Source organism: Ascaphus truei, chromosome 6 (genome assembly GCF_040206685.1).
Source record: "Ascaphus truei isolate aAscTru1 chromosome 6, aAscTru1.hap1, whole genome shotgun sequence".
In the NCBI taxonomy this organism is placed as follows: Eukaryota; Metazoa; Chordata; class Amphibia; order Anura; family Ascaphidae; genus Ascaphus; species Ascaphus truei.
This window is the reverse complement of record NC_134488.1, coordinates 49522898-49546089: the sequence shown is the minus strand read 5'-3', so window position 1 is coordinate 49546089 and position 23192 is coordinate 49522898. Positions and strand designations below refer to the sequence as shown.

The 23192-nt window shown below is 50.9% G+C and overlaps 1 protein-coding gene across 1 annotated transcript in view; it reads left to right on the top strand.

Annotated features, from left to right (window-relative positions):
- The first annotated feature begins 548 nt into the window (after window positions 1-548).
- BACE1 (beta-secretase 1) overlaps window positions 549-23192 on the top strand; it is a 35524-nt gene continuing 12880 nt past the window's right edge. The window contains exons 1-3 of the mRNA XM_075604230.1: window positions 549-1447; window positions 4701-4789; window positions 22448-22664. Coding sequence (XP_075460345.1) covers window positions 1184-1447; window positions 4701-4789; window positions 22448-22664 — 570 coding nt within the window. The 5' untranslated portion in view covers window positions 549-1183. The remainder of the gene's footprint in view (window positions 1448-4700; window positions 4790-22447; window positions 22665-23192) is intronic.

The following is a 23192-nucleotide window of genomic DNA, read 5'->3' as shown; positions in this document are numbered from 1 at the left end:
CCCGTCCTGTCCCCGAGCCCCGTCCTGTGCCCGAGCCCCGTCCTGTGCCTGAGCCCCGTCCTGTGCCCGAGCCCCGTCCTGTCCCTGTCCCCGTCCTGTCCCTGAGCCCCGTCCTGTGCCCTCGCCCCGTCCTGTCCCCTCGCCCCGTCCAGTCCCTGAGCCCCGTCCCGTCCCTCGCCCCGTCCAGTCCCTGAGCCCCGTCCCGTCCCTCACCCTGTCCCTGTGTCCAGTCCCTGAGCCCCAGGCACCAAAATGAGATTGTAAGCTCTGCATGATAACATGTTTATGTACAGCGCTACGTACACTGTCAGAGCTATGTAACACACAATAACAGCAATGTTGTCCTTTCTGGAATGAGTAACACTTATCAGCAGATGGCTCCACATGTGCTGTGTCCCCGGGTTACTGGCAGGAACTACATCTCCCATCGACCACCAGAAACACCCTCCTCCCCCTTCTCCTCTCCCAGCATCAGAGCATCAATCCTCCCCCAGCCCTGACCCCCCCCCCCCTTCTCCTCTCCCAGCATCAGAGCATCAATCCTCCCCCAGCCCTGACCTCCCTTCTCTCCCATCATCAGAGCATCAATCCTCCCCCCAGCCCTGACCCCCCTTCTCCTCTCCCAGCATCAGAGCATCAATCCTCCCCCCAGCCCTGACCCCCTTCTCCTCTCCCAGCATCAGAGCATCAATCCTCCCCCCAGCCCTGACCCCCCCTTCTCCTCTCCCAGCATCAGAGCATCAATCCTCCCCCCAGCCCTGACCCCCCTTCTCTCCCAGCATCAGAGCATCAATCCTCCCCCCAGCCCTGACTGCAGAGAGCAGAAGAGGAAGGGAGAGGGGAGAGCAGCAGATCAGCCTGGTACCAAGAGGAGGGTGCGGGGGGGGGGGCGTGGAAGTCACTACATCCCCAGCCATGTTGAGGGCGAGAGAGGAGGAAGCAGGGGACACTCCGACCTGGAACATGTCAGCTCCCACCCTTCCCCTCGCTGCACATCGCTAGGCTCCGGCAGAGAGCAGAGGAGGAGGAGGAGGAGGAGGGAGCACACGGTACCCTGAGCAGCCATGGGTGGGTGCTGAGGCTGCTCCCTGCACAAAGCTGGCCCGTCCCGGGAGTTCTCTGACTCAGCCCCTCGGATACACGCACAGGAAGGAGGAGGAGGAGCAGGAGGAGCAGGTGGAAGATGGAGCCGGTGGCGTGTGCCCCGGTGAGCTGCCTCCTGCTGATGCTGATGCCCTGCATCCCGCCCAGCGTGGGGCAGCTGGGCATCAGGGTGCCCCTGAAGAACTGGCCAGGTCCGGGCGCTGCCCAGGGACACAGGGTGCCGCGGTCAGCGGAGGAAGACACGGGGCAGAGCACCAACTTCATGGACATGATAGACAACCTCAAGGGAAAGTCTGGCCAAGGGTACTATGTGGAAATGAGGGTGGGGACACCCCCCCAGATGGTACGTGATGCCCCCCACAACCTGTGAGCTTCTCATACCCCAGCCTGTGAGTGTGGGGGTGTAGCAGAAGGTGGGCATTCCCTGGGCAGAGGAGCAATGTTTAAGGGGTGCTGGTAAAATGTTAAGGGGGAGGGAAGGAATGCCCAGTGAGTGAGACTCATCTAGTGCGTGAGATAATCCCAGTGAGTGAGATTCATCTAGTGAGCGAGACTATCCCAGTGCGTGAGACTCATCTAGTGTGCAAGACTATCCAAGTGAGTGAGACTCATCAAATGAGCGAGACTATCCTAGTGAGTGAGACTATATCCAGTGAGTGAGACTATTCAGTGAGTGAGACTCTATTCAGTGAGTGAGATGCTATCCCAGTGAGTGAGACTCATCTAGTGTGTGAGATGCTATCCCAGTGAGTGAGACTCATTTAGTGCGCAAGACTATCCAAGTGAGTGAGACACATCAAATGAGCGAGACTATCCCAGTGAGTGAGACTCTATCCAGTGAGTGAGACTCTATCCAGTGAGTGAGACTCATCTAGTGAGTGACTATCCCAGTGATTTACTCTATCCCAGTGAGTGAGACTCATCTAGTGAGCAAGACTATCCCAGTGAGTGACTCTATCCCAGTGAGTGAGACTCATCTAGTGAGCGAGACTATCCCAGTGAGTGAAACTCATCTAGTGCGTGAGATAATCCCAGTGAGTGAGATTCATCTAGTGAGTGAGACTATCCCAGTGAGTGAGACTCTATCCAGTGAGTGAGACTCATCAAATGAGTGACACTATCCCAGTGAGTGAGACTCATCTAGTGAGTGAGACTCTATCCAGTGAGTGAGACTCATTTAGTGCGCAAGACTATCCCAGTGAGTGAGACTCATCTAGTGAGCGAGACTCTATCCCAGTGAGTGAGACTCATCTAGTGCGTGAGATAATCCCAGTTAGTGAGACTCATTTAATGAGCAAGATTCTATCCCAGTGAGTGAGACTCATATAGTGAGCAAGACTATCCCAATGAGTGAGACTCATTTAATGAGTGAGACTCTATTCCAGTGAGTGAGACTCATTTAGTGTGCAAGACTATCCCAGTGAGTGAGACTCACCTAATGAGCGAGACAATCCCAGTGAGTGAGACTCACCTAATGAGCGAGACTATCCCAATGAGTGAGACTCATCTAATGAGTGAGACTCTATTCCAGTGAGTGAGATTCATATAATGAGCGAGACAATCCCAGTGAGTGAAACTCATCTAGTGAGCGAGACTATCCCAGTGAGTCTCATCTAGTGGGCAAGACTCTATCCCAGTGAGTGAGACTCATCTAGTGAGCGAAACTATGCCAGTGTGTCAGACTCAACTAATGAGCGAGACTCTATCCCAGTGAGTGTGACTCATCTAATGAGCGAGACAATCCCAGTGAGTGAGACTCATCTAATGAGCAAGACTCTATCCTAGTGAGTGAGACTCATATAGTGAGTGAGACTATCCCAGTGAGTGAGACTCATCTAGTGAGCGAGACTCTATCCCAGTGAGTGAGACTCTATCCCAGTGAGTGAGACTCATTTGGTGCGCAAGACTATCCCAGTCAGTGAGACTCATCTAGTGAGTGAGACTCTATCCAGTGAGTGAGACTCATCTAGTGAGTGACTCTATCCCAGTGAGTGAGACTCATCATGTGAGTGAGACTCTATCCCAGTGAGTGAGACTCATCTAGTGCGTGAGATAATCCCAGTGAGTGAGACTCTCACAGTGAGTGAGACTGATCTAGTGAGCGAGACTCTCCCAGTGAGTGAGACTCATCTAGTGAGCGAGACTCTATCCCAGTGAGTGAGACTCTATCCAGTGAGTGAGACTAATTTAGTGCGCAAGACTATCCCAGTGAGTGAGACTCATCTAATGAGCGAGACAATCCCAGTGAGTGAGACTCAACTAATGAGCAAGACTTTATCCTAGTGAGTGAGACTCATGTAGTGAGCGAAACTATCCCAGTGAGTGAGACTCATCTAGTGAGTGAGACTCTATCCCAGTGAGTGAGACTCTATCCCAGTGAGTGAGACTCATCTAGTGAGTGAGACTCTATCCCAGTGAGTGAGACTCATCTAGTGAGTGAGACTCTATCCCAGTGAGTGAGACTCATCTAATGAGCGACTCTATCCCAGTGAGTGAGACTCTATCCCAGTGAGTGAGACTCTATCCCAGTGAGTGAGACATCTAATGAGTGAGACTATCCCAGTGAGTGAGACTCATCTAATGAGTGAGACTATCCCAGTGAGTGAGACTTATATAATGAACAAGACTCTATCCCAGTGAGTGAGACATCTAATGAGCGAGACTATCCCAGTGAGTGAGACTCATCTAGTGAGCCAGACTCTATCCAAGTGATTGAAACTCAATAAATGAGCGAGACTCAATCCCAGTGAGTGAGACTATCCTAGTGAGTGAGACTCTTTCCCAGTGTGTGAGACATCTAATGAGCGAGACTATCCCAGTTAGTGAGACTCATCTAATGAGTGAGACTATCCCAGTGAGTGAGACTCATCTAATGAGTGAGACTATCCCAGTGAGTGAGACTCATCTAATGAGTGAGACTATCCCAGCGAGTGAGACTCATCTAATGAGCGAGACTATCCCAGTGAGTGAGACTCATCTAATGAGTGAGACTATCCCAGTGAGTGAGACTCATCTAATGAGTGAGACTATCCCAGCGAGTGAGACTCATCTAATGAGCGAGACTCTATCCCAGTGAGTGAGACTCTATCCCAGTATGGATAGTGTGCGCATGTCTGGTACGCACCCAGTGCTGGATAGCGTGTGTGTGCTTGTCTGGAACACAGGGCTGGATAGTGTGTGTGTGTGTTTGCGTGTAGTAATGAGGCTCAGTGTTTTATAGTGTGTGTGTGTACAGTATGTGTACTGTATGTAGTGATGAGGGAGGGAGTGGAGAGGAGATAGGGGTGGGAGAAAGGGGAGAGACAGAGGGTGAGGGAGAAAGGTGGGAGGGATAGAGGAGAGAGGAGGGGGACTGGGGGAGAGAAGGGGGAAGGAGAGAAAGGGAGGGAGTGAAAGAAAATGAAGAGAAAAGAGGGGGGATAGGGGGACGGAGTGAGGAGGGGGAGGAAGAGAGGGGGAGGCAGGGAGGGGAGTTAGAGAGAAGTGGGAGTGAGAGAGGAGAGAGAGGGGGGAAGGGAAAGAGGGGAGGGGGAGGGAGAGAGGAAAGAGGGGGAGAGAGAGAGAGGGGGGACTGACTCCCTTCTCTGTCCCCGTAGCTGAATATTTTGGTGGACACCGGGAGCAGTAATTTTGCGGTGGGAGCGGCAGCTCACCCGTTCCTGAGGAGATATTATCACCGGCAGCGGTAAGTCCTGAGAGGCGAGTGATGAACCGGCGGCATGTAAAGGGCAAGTCACACTGTCATCATACAGAAAATACACTATATATATATTATACGGAGGGAAGAGGACAGGAGAAGGCCCAATACACAGCCTCTCCAATGTGTGACCTGCCTTACTCAAGTGGGGAAAGGCACTGCTAAATTTGGGCTGTACCTGCCCTTAAGTATGATTGGTCATGCCCAGGCCTGATGTCACCGCCTCCCGCTGTCACTCAATTGCAGCACCTCGGAGGGGGAAAACCCCATATCAATACTGGCAACCTGATTGTACCAGGATTTACTGCCAGACCAAGGGCGGAATAGTAGCCATAGATGGCATGGCTACACTCTCCCTCTGATCGATTCCCAACGGCCACGCTTGGGTCTAAATTTTGGGATACCATCCTTGAAGGTAACCTAAAATAACGGTAGAACAGTTCACACAATTGACATCACTTGTAAACACATGATATATTCAGTGAACACAAACCATACAGTTTTATTGGCATGTAGTCACCCAACGTGTCTGTATGTGCATACTAAAGTCTGTCCCATCATGGAGAACTCTTTATTAATAGTAATGTTTAGGGTCTGGCTTGTTGACTGAGACCCCGATACTATTGGGCATATCTACAACAAACCACCCTCTTATGGTGGTCTGCGCAAGGCGTGATCCACTCTCCCTAACTCAAGACCATAGCGATAGTCCCTATAACACACCGAGCACCCACAATTTTCCTCAGAAATTTCAGTGTCCCACCCAGGAATCTTGTGAAGCATCTCTTCCCTTTCCCATGTAGACAGAGTAGGCGATCCCCGTAATCCCTAATAGGACTGGTACTCCACCATGATCTCATTGTCTCAGGGTGGTTTGGCCATAGGCCTATGGGCCATTTCATATTTCTGGTACTGGGCCAGAAAAGCAGGAGTCGGAACATCCGGCCACACCGAAGGACTAGCTGTCTCAGGGGCCAAGGCCGTATCGTCCACGACAGCAGCCGCTTGCTTACGGGCCAAACGTTCATTCATGGATTGGATAAAAGCAACAGGTCCTTTCACCAGAGCTATAGTTGTACTCACCGGAGCGGGGATCGAAGGCTTCTCATCCGCCCCAGCAGTCACCGTAGCAGTGGCTTCATCGCCAGAAGATATCCCAGAATCCTGTTGCAAGTCCAGGATCTGCACCAGAAGTGCGTTGACATCTGGTCATGAGGGAAGTGTGTCGCCGTCATCCTCATGGACATCGGCACCGGAAGGTACCTCCATCTGTACCGGAGAATCCCTGGATCGGCCTCTGGACACCTCCATGAGCATTCGACAGTGGTTGAAACACCACAAAAGACCGTATGCTACTGGTACGGGAGGAGGGTAGGGGCATAGGCATCTGATGTACCTCTTCCCCTCCACCTTCGCCACCAGGAGCCCTCCCGGTAGACGGAAAGGGTCGAAGTCCATATCACCAGACATATTCAAGTCCGGGCACAAGAGAAATGATACGTTCACTCCTCTTGCTCGCCAGGTTCCGAAGAACAGAGGGTGCGGTTCGCTCCATCAGGTGCCTCCCTTGTTCTCCAGTCTTCAGGCATTGACTGTCGGCATGTCCCCTCCCTCTGGTGGAGATTAGAGGAGGGGCACCCGATGACGTGAACGGGGCGTGACTCTGACTCCTGGCTGAGCCAGTCACATCGCTTGGGTGGGGTCCTGGCTTTCGCGCCAGACCCTTGCAGAACTTTACAAAAAGGCATGCAGATTGTTTGCAAGTCTTCCACGCTGTTCCCATTCTCGGCGGGAACTGCCATTTTGGATTGTGCGGCTCACGTTGTGCATTCCCGGGCAAGGGAACCTCCATTTTGAGCACAGTCCATTCACAGGCCACACTGACCGCGATTCTGACAGGAATCCGTTCCTCGTGGGTCCTCACAGGACATAGATTAGCAGTAAGATGTACCCCAGGCTAGCAACGCTCCATCTCGATACGCTGCACACGGTTACAGATTTGGGATATAATAACACAGAGCAATATAATAACGCGCAGAGAGATATAATAACACGCAAATATATAATAACATGCAGAGATATAACAACATGAAGAGAGATATAATAACACGCAGAGAGATATAATGCGCAGAGAGATATAATAACACGCAAAGATATAATAACACACAGAGATATAATAACATGCAAAGATATAATAACACGCAGAGAGATATAATAACACACAGAGAGATATAACAACACGCAGAGGGATATAATAACACGCAGAGCGATATAATAACACGCAGAGAGATATAATAACACGCAGAGAGACATAATAACACGCAGAGATATATAATAACATGCAGAGCGATATAATAACACGCAGAGAGATATAATAACACGCAGAGAGATATAATAACACGCAGAGAGATATAATAACACGCAGAGAGATATAATAACACGCAGAGAGATATAATAACACGCAGATATATAATAACACGCAGAGATATAATAACACGCAGAGATATAATAACACGCAGAGAGATATAATAACACGCAGAGAGATATAATAACACGCAGAGAGATATAATAACACGCAAAGATATAATAACATCCAGAGATATAATAACACACAGAGATATAATAACACTCAGAGATATAATAACACACAGAGATATAATAAAATGCAGAGATATATAATAACACGCCAAGAGATAGAATAACACACAGAGATAGAATAACACTCAGAGATATAATAACACGCAGAGATATAATAACACGCAGAGAGATATAATAACACGCAGAGAGATATAATAACACGCAGAGCGATATAATAACACGCAGAGAGATATAATAACACGCAGAGAGGTATAATAACACGCAGAGAGATATAATAACACGCAAAGATATAATAACATCCAGAGATATAATAACACACAGAGATATAATAACACTCAGAGATATAATAACACACAGAGATATAATAAAATGCAGAGATATATAATAACACGCCAAGAGATAGAATAACACGCAGAGATAGAATAACACGCAGAGCGATATAATAACACGCAGAGATAGAATAACACGCAGAGATAGAATAACAGGCAGAGAGATATAATAACACGCAGAGATAGAATAACACGCAGAGATATAATAACAGGCAGAGAGATATAATAACACGCAGTGATATAATAACACGCAGAGAGATATAATAACACGCAGAGAGATATAATAACACGCAGAGATATAATAACAGGCAGAGAGATATAATATCACGCAGAGATATAATAACACAGAGAGAGATATAATAACACGCAGAGAGATATAATAACACGCAGAGAGATATAATAACACGCAGAGAGATATAATAACACACAGAGATATAATAACACAGAGAGAGATAAAATAACACGCAGAGAGATATAATAACACGCAGAGAGATATAATAACACGCAGAGATATAATAACACGCAGAGATATAACACACAGAGAGATATAATAACACGCAGAGAGATATAATAACACACAGAGATATAATAACACGCAGAGAGATATAATAACACGCAGAGAGATATAATAACACGCAGAGAGATATAATAACACACAGAGAGATATAATAACACACAGAGAGATATAATAACACGCAGAGATATAATAACACGCAGAAAGATATAATAACACACAGAGATATAATAACACGCAGAGAGATATAATAACACACAGAGATATAATAACACGCAGAGAGATATAATAACACGCAGAGATATAATAACACGCAGAGAGATATAATAACACGCAGAGATATAATAACACACAGAGAGATATAATAACACGCAGAGATATAATAACATGCAGAGATATAATAACACGCAGAGAGATATAATAACACGCAGAGATATAATAACACGAAGAGAGATATAATAACACGCAGAGATATAATAACACGCAGAGCGATATAATAACACGCAGAGATATAATAACATGCAGAGATATAATAACATGCAAAGAGATATAATAACACGCAGAGATATAACACGCAGAGATATAATAACACGCAGAGAGATATAATAACACGCAGAGATATAATAACACGCAGAGAGATATAATAACACGCAGAGAGATATAAACACTAATGGCCCCTTTGCCAGTGGGAAACAGGAACTTCCTCTGGCTGTAGATGACTCTGGGTCCCAGTCTCTCGAGCTCTCCCCGAGCTCCTGTGCGTTGTCGTAGGAGAGCGCCAGGTGTGATAACCAGAGGAGCCCAGCCTGTGTATCTCCGTATCGCTGCTCACCTGCGCTAATTCCGAGCAGCGATACCCTAAGGCTGGGGCCACGGTGCCGCAGACCGTGTGGAGGCGTCCCCACGCTGAGCGTTCAGACTCCCTTAAGGCAGTGATCGCGTCCATGCGGCGGGCGGAAGAGGGACGGGGCGCGCGTCGCGCAAGAAATCAGTTGAAATTGATTTCTTGGCGCGACAGGCTGCTCACGTGAGCGGTTCGCCCAATGAGGGCGAAGCAGCTCCGTGACGCCCCTAGGCACGACCCCCACGGCGCAGCGCGGCGCGTTGCGTCTCCACTGGCCACAAAACGCACTCGCTTCACACAGGTGACGTCACGGCCGCGCACGCCTCCGCACGCCTCCGCACGGTCTGCGGCACCATGACCCCAGCCTAATATTTAACACGCCGCCCTGTATAATGATGCTGAGGATCTCTATGCAATAATAATGAATGAACATGCTGCACTGTATAATGATGATGAGTATCTATACTCTGATGATGAACACCCCACTCTGTATAATGGTACAGAGTATCTCTATACACTGATAATGAACACACCGCTCTGTACAATGATACAGAGTATCTCAATACACTGATAATGAACACGCCGCTCTGTATAATTATGTAAAATATCTCTATACACTGAAACGAACTCGTTTTATCTGTGTAATGATTCAGAGTATCTCTATATATCTGTGTAATATCATAACACACAGAGTGATATAATTCTGTGTGCGCTGCAATCTCTGGCAGTGAATGAGTTAATCTGTGCCGCAGTTGGATGGCGGGAGACAGATGGCGCGCCTGGTAACCATGGAAATGGCAGCAAACAGCAGCTGGTGATGTATTGCTGGTAAACAAGAGACACAGAGATACTCCCCATCACTATATCCCCTCCGACACCGCGGGCAGGCCGAGTGTTAGAAATAACTAGTTAATCCAAACATTCATATAAATAACGAATGCACACACGTGTGATAGGATATTTATCGGTTCTGCCTACAATCTGGTCTGTGTGTGTGTGTGTGTGTGTGTGTGTGTGTGTGTGTGTGTGTGTGTGTGTGTGTGTGTGTGTGTGTGTGTGTGTGTGTGTGTGTGTGTGTGTGTGTGTGTGTGTGTGTGTAATTGTGTGTATATATGTGTGTGTGTTTATTTTTGTGTGTGTATGTATGTATGTACGTATGTACATACATATGTAAGTACGTACGTATGTACGTGTGTGTATTTACGCGCATGTGTGTGTATGTATGTACGTGTGTGTGTATGTATGTACGTGTGTGTATTTACGTGTGTGTGTATGTATGTATTGTGACAGTCACTGTCTGTGTAAGCCAGAGAGAGATGCAATGTGTGTGTTTTCCAGCATGCAGGAGGTTAAACTCCTCTGAAGAAGCTAGCTGCAGGTGCAGCTCATTAAACAGACTGAACCCGTAACTGCAAAGGGGTTTAAAAGGTAGTCAGCAGCTGCCAGCTGAGAGAGACTTTCCCTAACCAGGAAGGAAGCTGGTTGGAACAGGTCCCCAGGCCTGCTGGGACCCACACCCAGAAAGAGACTCTCCATGAAGCTGAACATGCCTGCTGGATGCGGGGCTTGTCTGCAAGGAACCGGCATCTATAGACTGCTGAGGGAGCAGAGCTGTCTGGGCTGCTGTATCCAGAGTGATTTCCTGGACTCTCTTGGGACAGAGTTCCCACAGCCACAGATAAGGACGATGTTATATATGTGTATTTTCAGACATGACAGTAACATTAAGGAAGAGGAGTCCCTTCCCCAAAGAGTTTACAGTCTAATTGGTAGGTAGGGAGAACGTACAGAGACAGTAGGAGGGCGTTCTGGTAAGTGCGTCTGCAAGGAGCCAAGGTTCATGTGTCATTTGTTAATTATCAGCCATCGAGCTACTCGTATGCTTCATTAAAGAGGTGGGTTTTTAGAAAGGTCTTAAAGGTGGATAGAGAGGGTGCTAGTCGGGTATTGAGGGGAAGGGCATTCCAGAGGTGCGGGGCAGTCAGTGAGAAAGGTTTAAGGCGGGAGAGGGCTTTAGATACTAAAGGGGCACACAGACTATATCCTTGAGCAGAATGTAAGTCGGACATGTGAATAGCGAGATATTAGGGTGAGATGTAAGGAAGAGCAGAGGAGTGTATAGTGAGATAGTAGGGTGCAATGTAAGGAGGGACAGAGAAGTATTTAGCTTTAAAAGTGAGGTGTGTGTGTGTGTTACGGTATTAGAAAGGGGTAGAGATAAGACATCCTTGAGCAGAACGCAAGAGTCGGGATGGTGCATAACTAGAAATTAGGGCTGAGATGTAAGGAGGAGCAGAAGAGTATAAAGCTTTAAAAGGGAGGAGGAGAATTGAGTGTGTGATACGGGATTTGATAGGAAGCCAGGAGAGGGATTTCAGCAGGGGAGTCTCTCAGACCTGGTCAGGGTACTGGGTCAGTGCAGGCTGGGCTCAGTCTCTCAGACCTGGCAGGGTGCAGGCTGGGCGTGGGTATTCAGATAGAATAAGGATGGGCGCCAGGAACTTTTCTAGTATAAGCGTCTGTGTAAAAATCTCGTTTGTAACACTCGTCGTAGAAGGACAGACTTCACTCAAGATATTAACTGGTGTCAAATAATATGGTTACTCTGCGCTTCTTCCCCTGGTACCTCACTCCTGTGCTGGGGAGGTACTTCTGCTTATTTCCCTTAGTAATAGATTGGCAATCTCCTGCATAGCGTCAGTAATGCCCCATCTCAGAGGGCCCTATGTTGGGGGGCACACACTATTCTCTGGGATCACTGTCCCGTTTTGGTGCTTGACATTCTTAGTCTATACTTATCGGATCGGGAGTTTACTGAGGCCGATCCGATTATACTCCAGAGCTTCTACTCTGAGAACTCCCTGCTGAGCACATGCTCGCTCCTCTTCTGCTGAGCACACGCTCGCTTCTCTTCTGCTGAGCACACGCTCGCTTCTCTTCTGCTAAGCACACGCTTGCTTCTCTTCTGCTGAGCACACGCTCGCTTCTCTTCTGCTGAGCACACGCTCGCTCTTCTCCCTGCTGAGCACACGCTGGTTCCTCTTCTGGTCAGAGACCAACCTAGGACCATTACTATGGGTCCTAACTATATAGGGCACATTCCATAACTGAAAACAATAAATGGTGGCGGACATCCTTAATACACATAACTATACACACAAACCTATTTACAGGACTCACAGTGAGGCTTCAGTCTGAACTGTGAGGAACCTGTTTCTAGAACAGGAGGATCTATATATACCATTCTATCCCCCTATAGTGACATCACTGGTCACAAGACATACAGTGAAGGGGCAATCACTTCTGCACAATGATCCTATATCACATGATGGGTGGGGGAGTAACCAGGGTGCACAAGCAAATATGGAGACAAAGGAGGTCTCCCAAAGATCCCTATTAACTGCACAGCAGGGCTGCTAAATATAGTAGGGGTTCAAATACTACCTGACCAAATGCACTTCCTACCATTAGCCAAAACAAACCGAAACCGGAAGTGCATTTGGTCTACAGCCTACGCGGTGTATACTGTAAGTTTATCTGAGCTTGATTACTTATTAGAGTGATTTCCTTATATACTATGTAACGGGTTTCATCCCCCCCCCCCCCCCCCCGATCGCAGATTATACTGTGGGAGCGGAGAAACATGCAACGTTACCATAGGTGTGTGGTGCGGTACCTGTTGGGTCACAGGAGGGCTGAGTTTCCGCTAAGGGAACCTGGGGCAATTACAATGCTATGGACAACAACTTACTCGGTACAGCGCCTCCACCTGCGATGGCTCCCACTATAGGGGGAGTGGTTCCTCGCAGGACAATACACAATAACCACGTACTACAGATTGGATAATAACGAATGCCTTTACTAACATGCACAGAGAACGGTTAACATCAACACATAGCAACAAGAATCCCTCGCTAAGGGTAACCTGACTACGGCGTCTCGCAGGACGCTAACGCTAACTTGCACCACGGCGGGTGCCCACACTTTATGCGTCACGGCGGACGCTAACACCTTAAGCGCCACAGCGGACGCTCACCTTCCAAAGAGTGATCCCACCCTGTGTCCAGTAACCCCAACCCAATGTCTCGCACTCCCAAGTCATATACCAATGTGTGTGTGTGACTGCGCAGCCACTATGTCTGGTGATAGGCCTTGTTGGTGCACGTGAGTTTGTGGGTTACCTGCCCGGGCTCCAGCCACGGGTGCTGCTATACCACTGGGGTTGGATCCGCCGGGATATCCTCCTACGCGTGGGGTGAATTCCGGCGTGGATAATATCACCGCAGCTCCGCACCATCGGTACCTTGGCGAGGATCTGTCTGCTGCCAGCAGGCCGCAGTCACTGCTTGCTCGGCCTCCGTGAAGATAGTCCAGCTCTCTTTAAGGCTAGGCTTGAGCCCAAGCCGCGTGGCGGGAAACACAGCGTCCGCGGGATCCCTAACTAGCGAATAGCTAATGGAGCAGGGTCCCTAACCTAGGGCCTGTCCCTAAAACACTCAACTAGTGTGACTCAGGGCTATCTGGGGCCTAGGGGAATTACTGGCCTAGTGCAGAGAGTCACTGACTCCTGCACCCTACCTCCTTCCCCTAGCTGCTCCAGTCACCAACTGCTGTGTGCAAAAACCCCGCGAAATGTATCCTTTCCCTGCAAGCAGGGAGCTCCTGCAGCCCTATTGGCTCCCTGGCGTCACATGGGGTTCCCTAAGGCTCATGGGATCTGTAGTCCCTGGCCAATACCTTCCCTGGTAGGCTCGGGCTTCGCGGGCTTACCTCTGTGCATGCGCGAGCTGACTCACGTTCTCCCGCACCTGCTCTAACTGCGCATGCGCGAGCTGTCTTTCAATGGCGGCGCCCTGCTCCGCGGACCGCCGAGACCCCAGCAACGCGATCGCGGCCTCGGCAACCGGCCCGATCGCGTCCCCGGCAACCGGCCCGCTCGCGTCCCCGGCAACCGGCCCGACCGCGTCCCCGGCAACCGGCCCGACCGCGTCCCTAGCAACCAGCCGCAACTACAAACAACGCGCGGCTCGCGTATCAGAAGGAGGGGGTGAGTGCGCGAGGGGGGACATGGCTACATCCTCCCCCTGGTAAAATCCCCAATGTCCTCGCTTGGGACACCATGAAATACAACTATATACAGCAGTTATATAATGAAAATGCATTTGAAAACATAACTTAGCACATGCATGACTCTACACAATATTACACAATTCTGTGAGCATCACAATCACAGATTGTATCTTGCTCCGAGAGCACTGCTGAGCCTCATAATGGGGTGCCCCCATCTGATCATAGGTTACCCGAGTTGGAGGGTACCTGATTCTTTGGCTCCGTCGGAGTTGTTCTTCTGCAACTCCCTCGGGGGAGTAATAAGCACAGTCCTGAGGCTCAGCCTCTTCCCTTGAGGGGAGAAATGTCTCTGCACAGTCTCTGTTAGGCACAAAGCTCGGGCTCTGTGGATCCAAAGGCTGGCCTGTTGGTGCCACCTTAGTAGGCGTTGGCCTACGGGGCCCTTTACCCGTAGCTCCTCCGGGAGATGCCCCTTCTGTGGAGCAGTCCCTTTGAGAGGGTCCTTCCATAGGATCTTCAGGAGTTTCAGAGTGGGTCTCGTTATTGACAGTCTCTTGACCCAGCTCTGATAAGTCGGGCTCACCGTTGAGCGGTGTAGCCAGTATCTCTGTCTCTTCATCTTCCACTTGTGGAATGGGGAGAAGATGGTTGCGGTGCCATACCTTTACACGGCCGTCAGTGTCTTTGATGCGATAGACCGGGAGGCCAGGCATCTGGGATTCTATTTCATACACTCCGTCTCTCCATCGATCGGCCAATTTGTGTTTGCCTGGTACGCCCAAGTTCCGAAGCAACACAGCATCTCCTGGCCGAAGTTCCCGATAACTGACCTTATGGTCGTATCGCCTCTTATTGTCAGCATTTAGCTTAGTGGTGGATTTCTCTGCCTGCTGGTACGCCTGCTGCAAGCTGTCTTTGAGTCGTTGCACATATTTGAAGTGGGTAGCATTATGTACCCCATCCGTTGAGACTCTAAGACGCACATCCACTGGCAATCTCGCCTCTCGCCCAAACATGAGGAAGTATGGGGAGAATCCAGTTGACTCGTGTCTGGTGCAATTGTACGCATGCACCAAGGCTTCCACGTGACGACTCCACTCCGATTTCTGAGCACTCTGTAGTGTTCTGAGCATGTCTAGTAAGGTCCGATTAAAACGTTCGGGTAGCGCATCCCCTTCGGGGTGATACGGGGTCGTTCGGGATTTGGCAATGTTCAGCATTTTGAGCAGTTCCCTGATCAATGTACTCTCGAAATCCCTTCCTTGGTCAGAGTGAAGGCGGTTGGGAAGGCCGTAATGTACAAAGTACTTTTCCCATAATATCTTCGCCACGGTGATGGCTTTCTGGTCTTTAGTAGGGAAGGCTTGAGCATACCGAGTGTAATGGTCTGTGATGACCAGCACGTTGCATATTCCCCGGCTATCAGGCTCAATACACAGAAAGTCCATACACACGAGGTCCATGGGACCAGAACTTTTTAGATGGCCCATGGGGGCGGCTCGTGTAGGCAGGGTCTTGCGCTGTATACACCTAGTACAGCGGCGACAGTGACGTTCAACGGCCTCTCGCATATTGGGCCAGAAAAAGCGATCTCTGACCAACCCAAAGGTCTTTTCTATCCCAAGATGTCCATGATCATCATGTAGGGACCTCAACACCAGGTATTGTAAGTTCTTAGGGAGAACTAGTTGTCGCCTATCTGGGTGGTTGTGGTATTGCACCACCCGATATAGTAAGCCATTGTCTATTTCGAATTTTTCCCATTCCCGCATGAGCACAGCCACTAAGTCATTTGGTGCACACTTCAGAAGGGTTGGATTCCTCCGGGCAACGGCTTGTCGGATGATACTGACAACAGGGTCTCGTACTTGATAGTCTACCAGATCTTTCCACCGTAACACCTTGTCATGCGTGATGGTCATCCCCTTTGGATCGCAGTAGGCGGCTGGGACAGCCTGCGACCGGCATCCCAATGAGTCGGCCACTCTTAATTCTGAAAAGGCCACTTGGTCGTGGACGATGGCGGCCATACTACACATAGCTCGTACTCCGGGTCCGGGGAGTTCCTCCCATTCCTCGTCGTCCGGAATAGCACTTAACCCGGGCCGTCTGGATAGAGCATCAGCTCTATCTATATTCAAAGGTCCCGGCTTATACTTCATGGAGAAACGGTAGTTGCTTAGGGCGGCCAGCCAGCGGTGTCCGGCGGCGTCCAGTTTGGCCGAGGTGTTGACGTATGTGAGGGGATTGTTATCCGTCCTTACCTCGAAGGCAACACCGTACAGGTAATCGTGGAGCTTCTCGGTGATAGCCCACTTGAGAGCCAGAAACTCCAACTTGTGGACAGGGTACCTCTGTTCACTGGGGGTCAGACTGCGACTGATGTAGGCGACAGGCCGAAGACCCTCGGGGTGCTTCTGGTGCAGGACGGCACCCAGACCATTGAGACTGGCATCCACATGCAGAACGTATGGTTGTTCGGGATCAGCATACGCAAGCACCGGAGCTTCGGTCAGACATTTCTTCAATTTCGAGAAGGCCTGTTCGCACTCAGACGTCCATTTATCGCCAAACGGTTGGCGAGCAGATACAGCCTTCCTCCCGGTTTCTTCGGGGTATATCTTCAACAGACTGTTCAGAGGTTTCGCCTTACTAGAGTATCCTTCCACGAACCGACGGTAGTACCCGCAGAATCCCAGGAAGGATCGCAGCTCCGTGACATTCTCGGGACGAGGCCAGTTCACGACCGCTTCTACCTTGGCAGGGTCGGTGGCGATCCCTTGGGCGGATACGATGTGTCCCACGTAGGTCACTGAAGTATGGCAAAACCGGCACTTGTCTAAGGACAATTTCAGCCCTTCATTCCCCAGACGGTCTATCACTTTAAGTAACCGCTCTTCGTGCTCTTCTAGAGTTCTTCCGAAGACAATGATGTCATCCAGGTATACAAGACACTCCTGCGGGCTCATGTCTCCGATAGTCTTCTCCATGAGCCTTTGGAAGGTAGCCGGCGCCCCACATATACCTTGGGGCATACGGGTAAACTGGTAGAATCCCAAGGGGCAGACGAAAGCTGTTTTCTCCTGGTCTTCCGCAGTCATAGGCACCTGATAGTACCCGGATCGGAGGTCGAGCACGCTGAACCATTGACTTCCATTCAGCGCATTCAGGATCTCTTCAATGCGCGGAAGGTTGTATTGATCTGGTATCGTACGATTGTTCAGGGTTCGATAGTCGACACACAGTCGCACGGACCCGTTCTTTTTCCGCACCACCACTATGGGGGACGCATAGGGTCCCCGGGACTCCGTCACAATCCCAGCTGTCTCCATGTCTTGTATGGCGTTCCTCACATCGTCCACACCACGCGGGGCAATGCGACGCGAGCGTTCCTGGAACGGAGTGGCATCGCTCAGTCGAATGGTATGTTGGGCACTGCGACTACACCCCACATCCATCTCACTCGTGGAGAACACATGTCGTCGTTGGAGCAGCTGGGTTGTCAGCCGTTCTTTCCACTGGCTGGACAGCGTCGACTCACCGAAATCGAAATCCAGATCGACTAACCGCTCCTCCACGGCCGCCGCCTTCACCTGAGGCATGGTTTCTACAGGGCTGACTGGATATATGCAACCTAACTTCTGGTCGGCATCAAATTCCATCGGGAAGGGGGAGAGATTCTGCACATACACGTGGGTTCGTAGAGGGATCTTAGCCGTCCACTCCCTCACTTCGGGTAGTACCCTATACCCTCTCTGAACCTCTTCTTCTTCAGGTGTATTCTCCAGAGAGAACAGCTGGTCACTCTCATCTCGTTCGGGAAAACAACACCAGACGGCCATCTTTTGCACTCCCCCTGGTAATATGGTCGTCAGTCCGCGTTGACGGTTGTAGAGATCCCTGTGGCGCTCCATGGCGTAAACCCGTTTGCACTCTTCTCGTAGGACTGGATCTAGGAGAGAGGTGGCTAGCGGCAACTCATTAGTCTCTTTCAGATATGCTCGGATCACCGCTTGAACTATATCCGCGTTGGTGCCCAAGATGATCGGGTACTTGTACTGGTCTTGGGGCTCAGGACAGACCAGGGCCACCACCTGCATGGGGTGTCTCTTGCCGGTGTTCAGCGGGGGTATTTCTATTTCGACCTTTACAATCCCATCGATAGGGTAGTCTTCGTTGCTTAGCCCCCGTACCTTTACATGATCGGCCGCTCTCAGGGGGCAGTGTCTGAGGTGCTGGTCATAGAACGGGCGGTATATGATAGTCACTTGTGATCCCGTGTCCAGTAGTGCCGCCGCATAGATCCCTTCCAGTAACACCCGTACTATAGCTGCGGGGCCTACTTGGCTAAGGGTTTCCCGGGTGTAGACATCATCCCCGGTGCTGGCGTCAGCAGGGACATCGGTGGCTCCCGCAGGGGTCTCCGGGCCCGACTCGGCAGTTTGTACTAGGCATACCATCGACCGGGCTGGTTGTCTTCTGTCGGCCGGTTTTTCTTCCGGGGAGTCCTCCCTCTCCGGGCAGTTGTAAGAGACGTGGCCCTTTTTCCCGCAGTTGTAGCAAACTACTTCGCGACGATCAGGACGCCCCTTGTACGCAGAGGATGACCTCTCAGGAACACGACTCTCCCTGGCAAGCGGCTTGTGAGTCGCTTCTTCCTCTGGGGCGGAAGATTTCTTACCCTTCGGGGCAGCGGGAACCGCGGGGTCACCCTTGATGGTAGCTTTGGACTTCTTTGGTTCATGGAAATGTCGCTGCACTTCATGTCCTCGGATGTACTCCAGTAATTCTCCGTACTTGGGGGGTATTACAGCGGTCGGTGCAGCCCGCATCATTATAGCTATGTTGTGATCTGGTAGCGATCCCTTGAGTAACTGTTTGAGTCGGTATCGATCCGCCTCGGCCGCGGAAAGGATATGTTTGTCCAGAAGAGTCCCCAGGGATAGCTGTAGATCGCAAACGAAGGCCGATAAATCCTGTCCTTCATTTTGGCGAAGAGCTTTGAACTGAGCCATTAGTTCATCCTCGTCGTCGTTTCGGGCAAAGGACTGGATCAGCATTTCTACTAGTTCCTGGGCAGTAACTTCTCCCTCTACACTTCGGTGAGTCCGTACCAACCGGGCGGCGGGTCCTCGGAGGCACTCGACCAGCCTTTGTCTTTTGTTGGCTTCAGAACACGACCACTCCGCTATGGCGGGGAGCATATGTTCTCTCCAGGCCTCGATCCCTTCTTCTCCCGCTGGAGTCGGCAGAATCCCAGAAAAAGCTTTTAGTTTCCGGTAGTGCTGGGCTTGGGTCGAGATGGTGACAGCTTCTACTAGTTGGGAGGCGATCAGATTCAAGGAGAGGTCGCCACTGCTGTGTCCAGCTCCTACACTAGGCATGTTTGAAGGCCCGCCACCTGACCGTCTATCAGGAGTAGGTGAGGTGGGTGGGCTTCCCGCCCAGCTGCGGTTCCCACCGATACCGCTCGGGGTGAAGGAGACCTTGGGGGGGCCAGCCCATTGAGGAGTACTGGTGGCCCAGTGGCTTGCGCTTGGTCCAGTGGGTGTGGGCGTGTCGTCAGGGGCCTGGGTGTCGGGGTAGATCATGATACAGTCCTCTGCAGAGGGCTCGGTTAGGTTCAATACAAGCGGGACAGTCTCTGAACATATGTCCTGGGTGGTGGCCATAAGGTAGGTGGTTTTTCGGCCACCGACCCCCAATTTAAAGTCTATCTGCCGGGCAGTGGCTAGTCCCGGGCAGTCCCTTACTTGGGTGCGTACAATGTAACAGTCCGTGTCGGTGGGTACTCTCGCCACTGCAACCACGCGCCTTGGGGACACGCAGCGCGCTAAGGCCCAGTCATGGACGTCTTGCTTTGACGGTACGGACATGATGAAAAATATGGATTGGACAATTTTGGAAAAATGAAAACAGGGCACCCCAGGGAGATCTCAGCAGCGCCTCCAAATGTAACGGGTTCCCCCCCCCCCCCCCCGATCGCAGATTATACTGTGGGAGCGGAGAAACATGCAACGTTACCATAGGTGTGTGGTGCGGTACCTGTTGGGTCACAGGAGAGCTGAGTTTCCGCTAAGGGAACCTGGGGCAATTACAATGCTATGGACAACAACTTACTCGGTACAGCGCCTCCACCTGCGATGGCTCCCACTATAGGGGGAGTGGTTCCTCGCAGGACAATACACAATAACCACGTACTACAGATTGGATAATAACTAATGCCTTTACTAACATGCACAGAGAACGGTTAACATCAACACATAGCAACAAGTATCCCTCGCTAAGGGTAACCTGACTACGGCGTCTCGCAGGACGCTAACACTAACGCTAACTTGCACCACGGCGGGTGCCCACACTTTATGCGTCACGGCGGACGCTAACACCTTAAGCGCCACGGCGGACGCTCACCTTCCAAAGAGTGATCCCACCCTGTGTCCAGTAACCCCAACCCAATGTCTCGCACTCCCAAGTCATATACCAATGTGTGTGTGTGACTGCGCAGCCACTATGTCTGGTGATAGGCCTTGTTGGTGCACGTGAGTTTGTGGGTTACCTGCCCGGGCTCCAGCCACGGGTGCTGCTATACCACTGGGGTTGGATCCGCCAGGATATCCTCCTACGCGTGGGGTGAATTCCGGCGTGGATAATATCACCGCAGCTCCGCACCATCGGTACCTTGGCGAGGATCTGTCTGCTGCCAGCAGGCCGCAGTCACTGCTTGCTCGGCCTCCGTGAAGATAGTCCAGCTCTCTTTAAGGCTAGGCTTGAGCCCAAGCCGCGTGGCGGGAAACACAGCGTCCGTGGGATCCCTAACTAGCGAATAGCTAATGGGGCAGGGTCCCTAACCTAGGGCCTGTCCCTACAACACTCAACTAGTGTGACTCAGGGCTATCTGGGGCCTAGGGGAATTACTGGCCTAGTGCAGAGAGTCACTGACTCCTGCACCCTACCTCCTTCCCCTAGCTGCTCCAGTCACCAACTGCTGTGTGCAAAAACCCTGCGAAATGTATCCTTTCCCTGCAAGCAGGGAGCTCCTGCAGCCCTATTGGCTCCCTGGCGTCACATGGTTCCCTAAGGCTCATGGGATCTGTAGTCCTTGGCCAATACCTTCCCTGGTAGGCTCGGGCTTCGCGGGCTTACCTCTGTGCATGCGCGAGCTGACTCACGTTCTCCCGCACCTGCTCTAACTGCGCATGCGCGAGCTGTCTTTCAATGGCGGCGCCCTGCTCCGCGGACCGCCGAGACCCCAGCAACGCGATCGCGGCCTCGGCAACCGGCCCGCTCGCGTCCCCGGCAACCGGCCCGCTCGCGTCCCCGGCAACCGGCCCGACCGCGTCCCTGGCAACCGGCCCGACTGCGTCCCTAGCAACCGCCCGCAACTACAAACAACGCGCGGCTCGCGTATCAGGAGGGGGTGAGTGCGCGAGGGGGGACCTGGCTACATCTAGCTATCCTGATATACAGACCGCAGTTTGAGGACTCTGCTACAGTGTCCATCTGTATTACACTATCTGTACACCACCACCACCACCGGGTCACTGAGACTGTGTTCATACAAACCCTAACCATACACCCGCGCCCTAACCAGAGAGAGGAGGCTCTACTAGGAGATTGTCACGTTGCACATGTTATATTTATATATACTTACCTGCCCTGACTTAGATAGATACCTCTCTGTTCCACCTCAGATCTAGTCGCCTATACTAGGGAATATTTGCTTACTGACTTTGGATTATCCACCTCATTTCCTTTTTGGTGCCACCCACACTTTGCGTTTTAATTGTTTTTAAGATAATTAGAGTATGCGTCGTTGTTTTGTTTACTATTAAATCTTTATTATTTTTGGCCTGCATTAGGCTATTATTGGTAACTGCCCTCCCACAGTGCTGGGAGCGGTTACTTACCTGTACCCTGTACAGCCTATTCCAACTATCTGTCAGGGAGTATTTGAACCCCTACTATATTTAGCAGCCCTGCTGTGCAGTTAATAGGGATCTTTGGGAGACCTCCTTTGTCTCCATATTTGCTTGTGTTTGGTATCACCATCCCTTTGCACCGTCTGCCTTTACTTCACCTATTATTATATTGGTGAGCGGTATTTCACAAGTTATATATGAGTAACCAGAGTGATCCCACAAAGCTAAGGCCATTAACCCCTTATACTAACTAGTAATCACCCTGCGATGTCGCCTCTGTGTTCACTGTGCCACCCAGCGGTGTCCCCTCTGTGTCACCCAGCGGTGTCCCCTCTGTGTCACCCTTCGTGTCCCCTCTGTCTCTCCCTGCAGATCCCAGACTTACCGAGATGTGAGGCGGGGGGTGTACGTCCCGTACACACAGGGGAAGTGGGAGGGGGAGCTGGGAACAGACCTGGTGACGATCCCGCATGGCCCAAACGTCACCGTCAGAGCCAACATCGCGGCCATCACCGGATCGGACAAATTCTTCATCAACGGCTCCAACTGGGAAGGAATCCTGGGACTGGCGTACGCGGAGATTGCACGGGTGAGTGGCCACTGTGTGTGTGTGTGTGTGTGTATGACAAAAAGAGAAAGCATACGCCCCATAGCGTAAAAACGTACAACCCTTTAATGAAAGCTGAGGGGGGAAACATGCGCACTCACAAGGCGAGATAAAAGCCACGTGTGATATAATCACTGGCCGGCGATCCCACAGCTGCAGTCACATCAGTCCTGTCAGTTCTCTTGTGAATGAATAGGGAATTCTGAAGAGACAGTCTCACAGAGAGACTGCTGAGAACTCCGTCCTGAGCGTGTGGAAAGGGTGGGAAACATCAAGGGAGTGTGAATCCCGTGGCCTGTTCACAGCAGAAACAGGACACGGCCTCGTCGAGCTCTGATTACTTGATGATGTAATATAGGTGCCCAACGCTTTATTGCTGTGTTCAGAGACTGTATATGTTCAGCTATAATAGTACCTGTTTGGAGTGGTAACCACCTTAGCTGTCCATCCAGGTAGTAAGGGCTTAAGCTGCATGTGTAGTTAGTCTCCTAAGAGGAGTAGGGGTTTGAT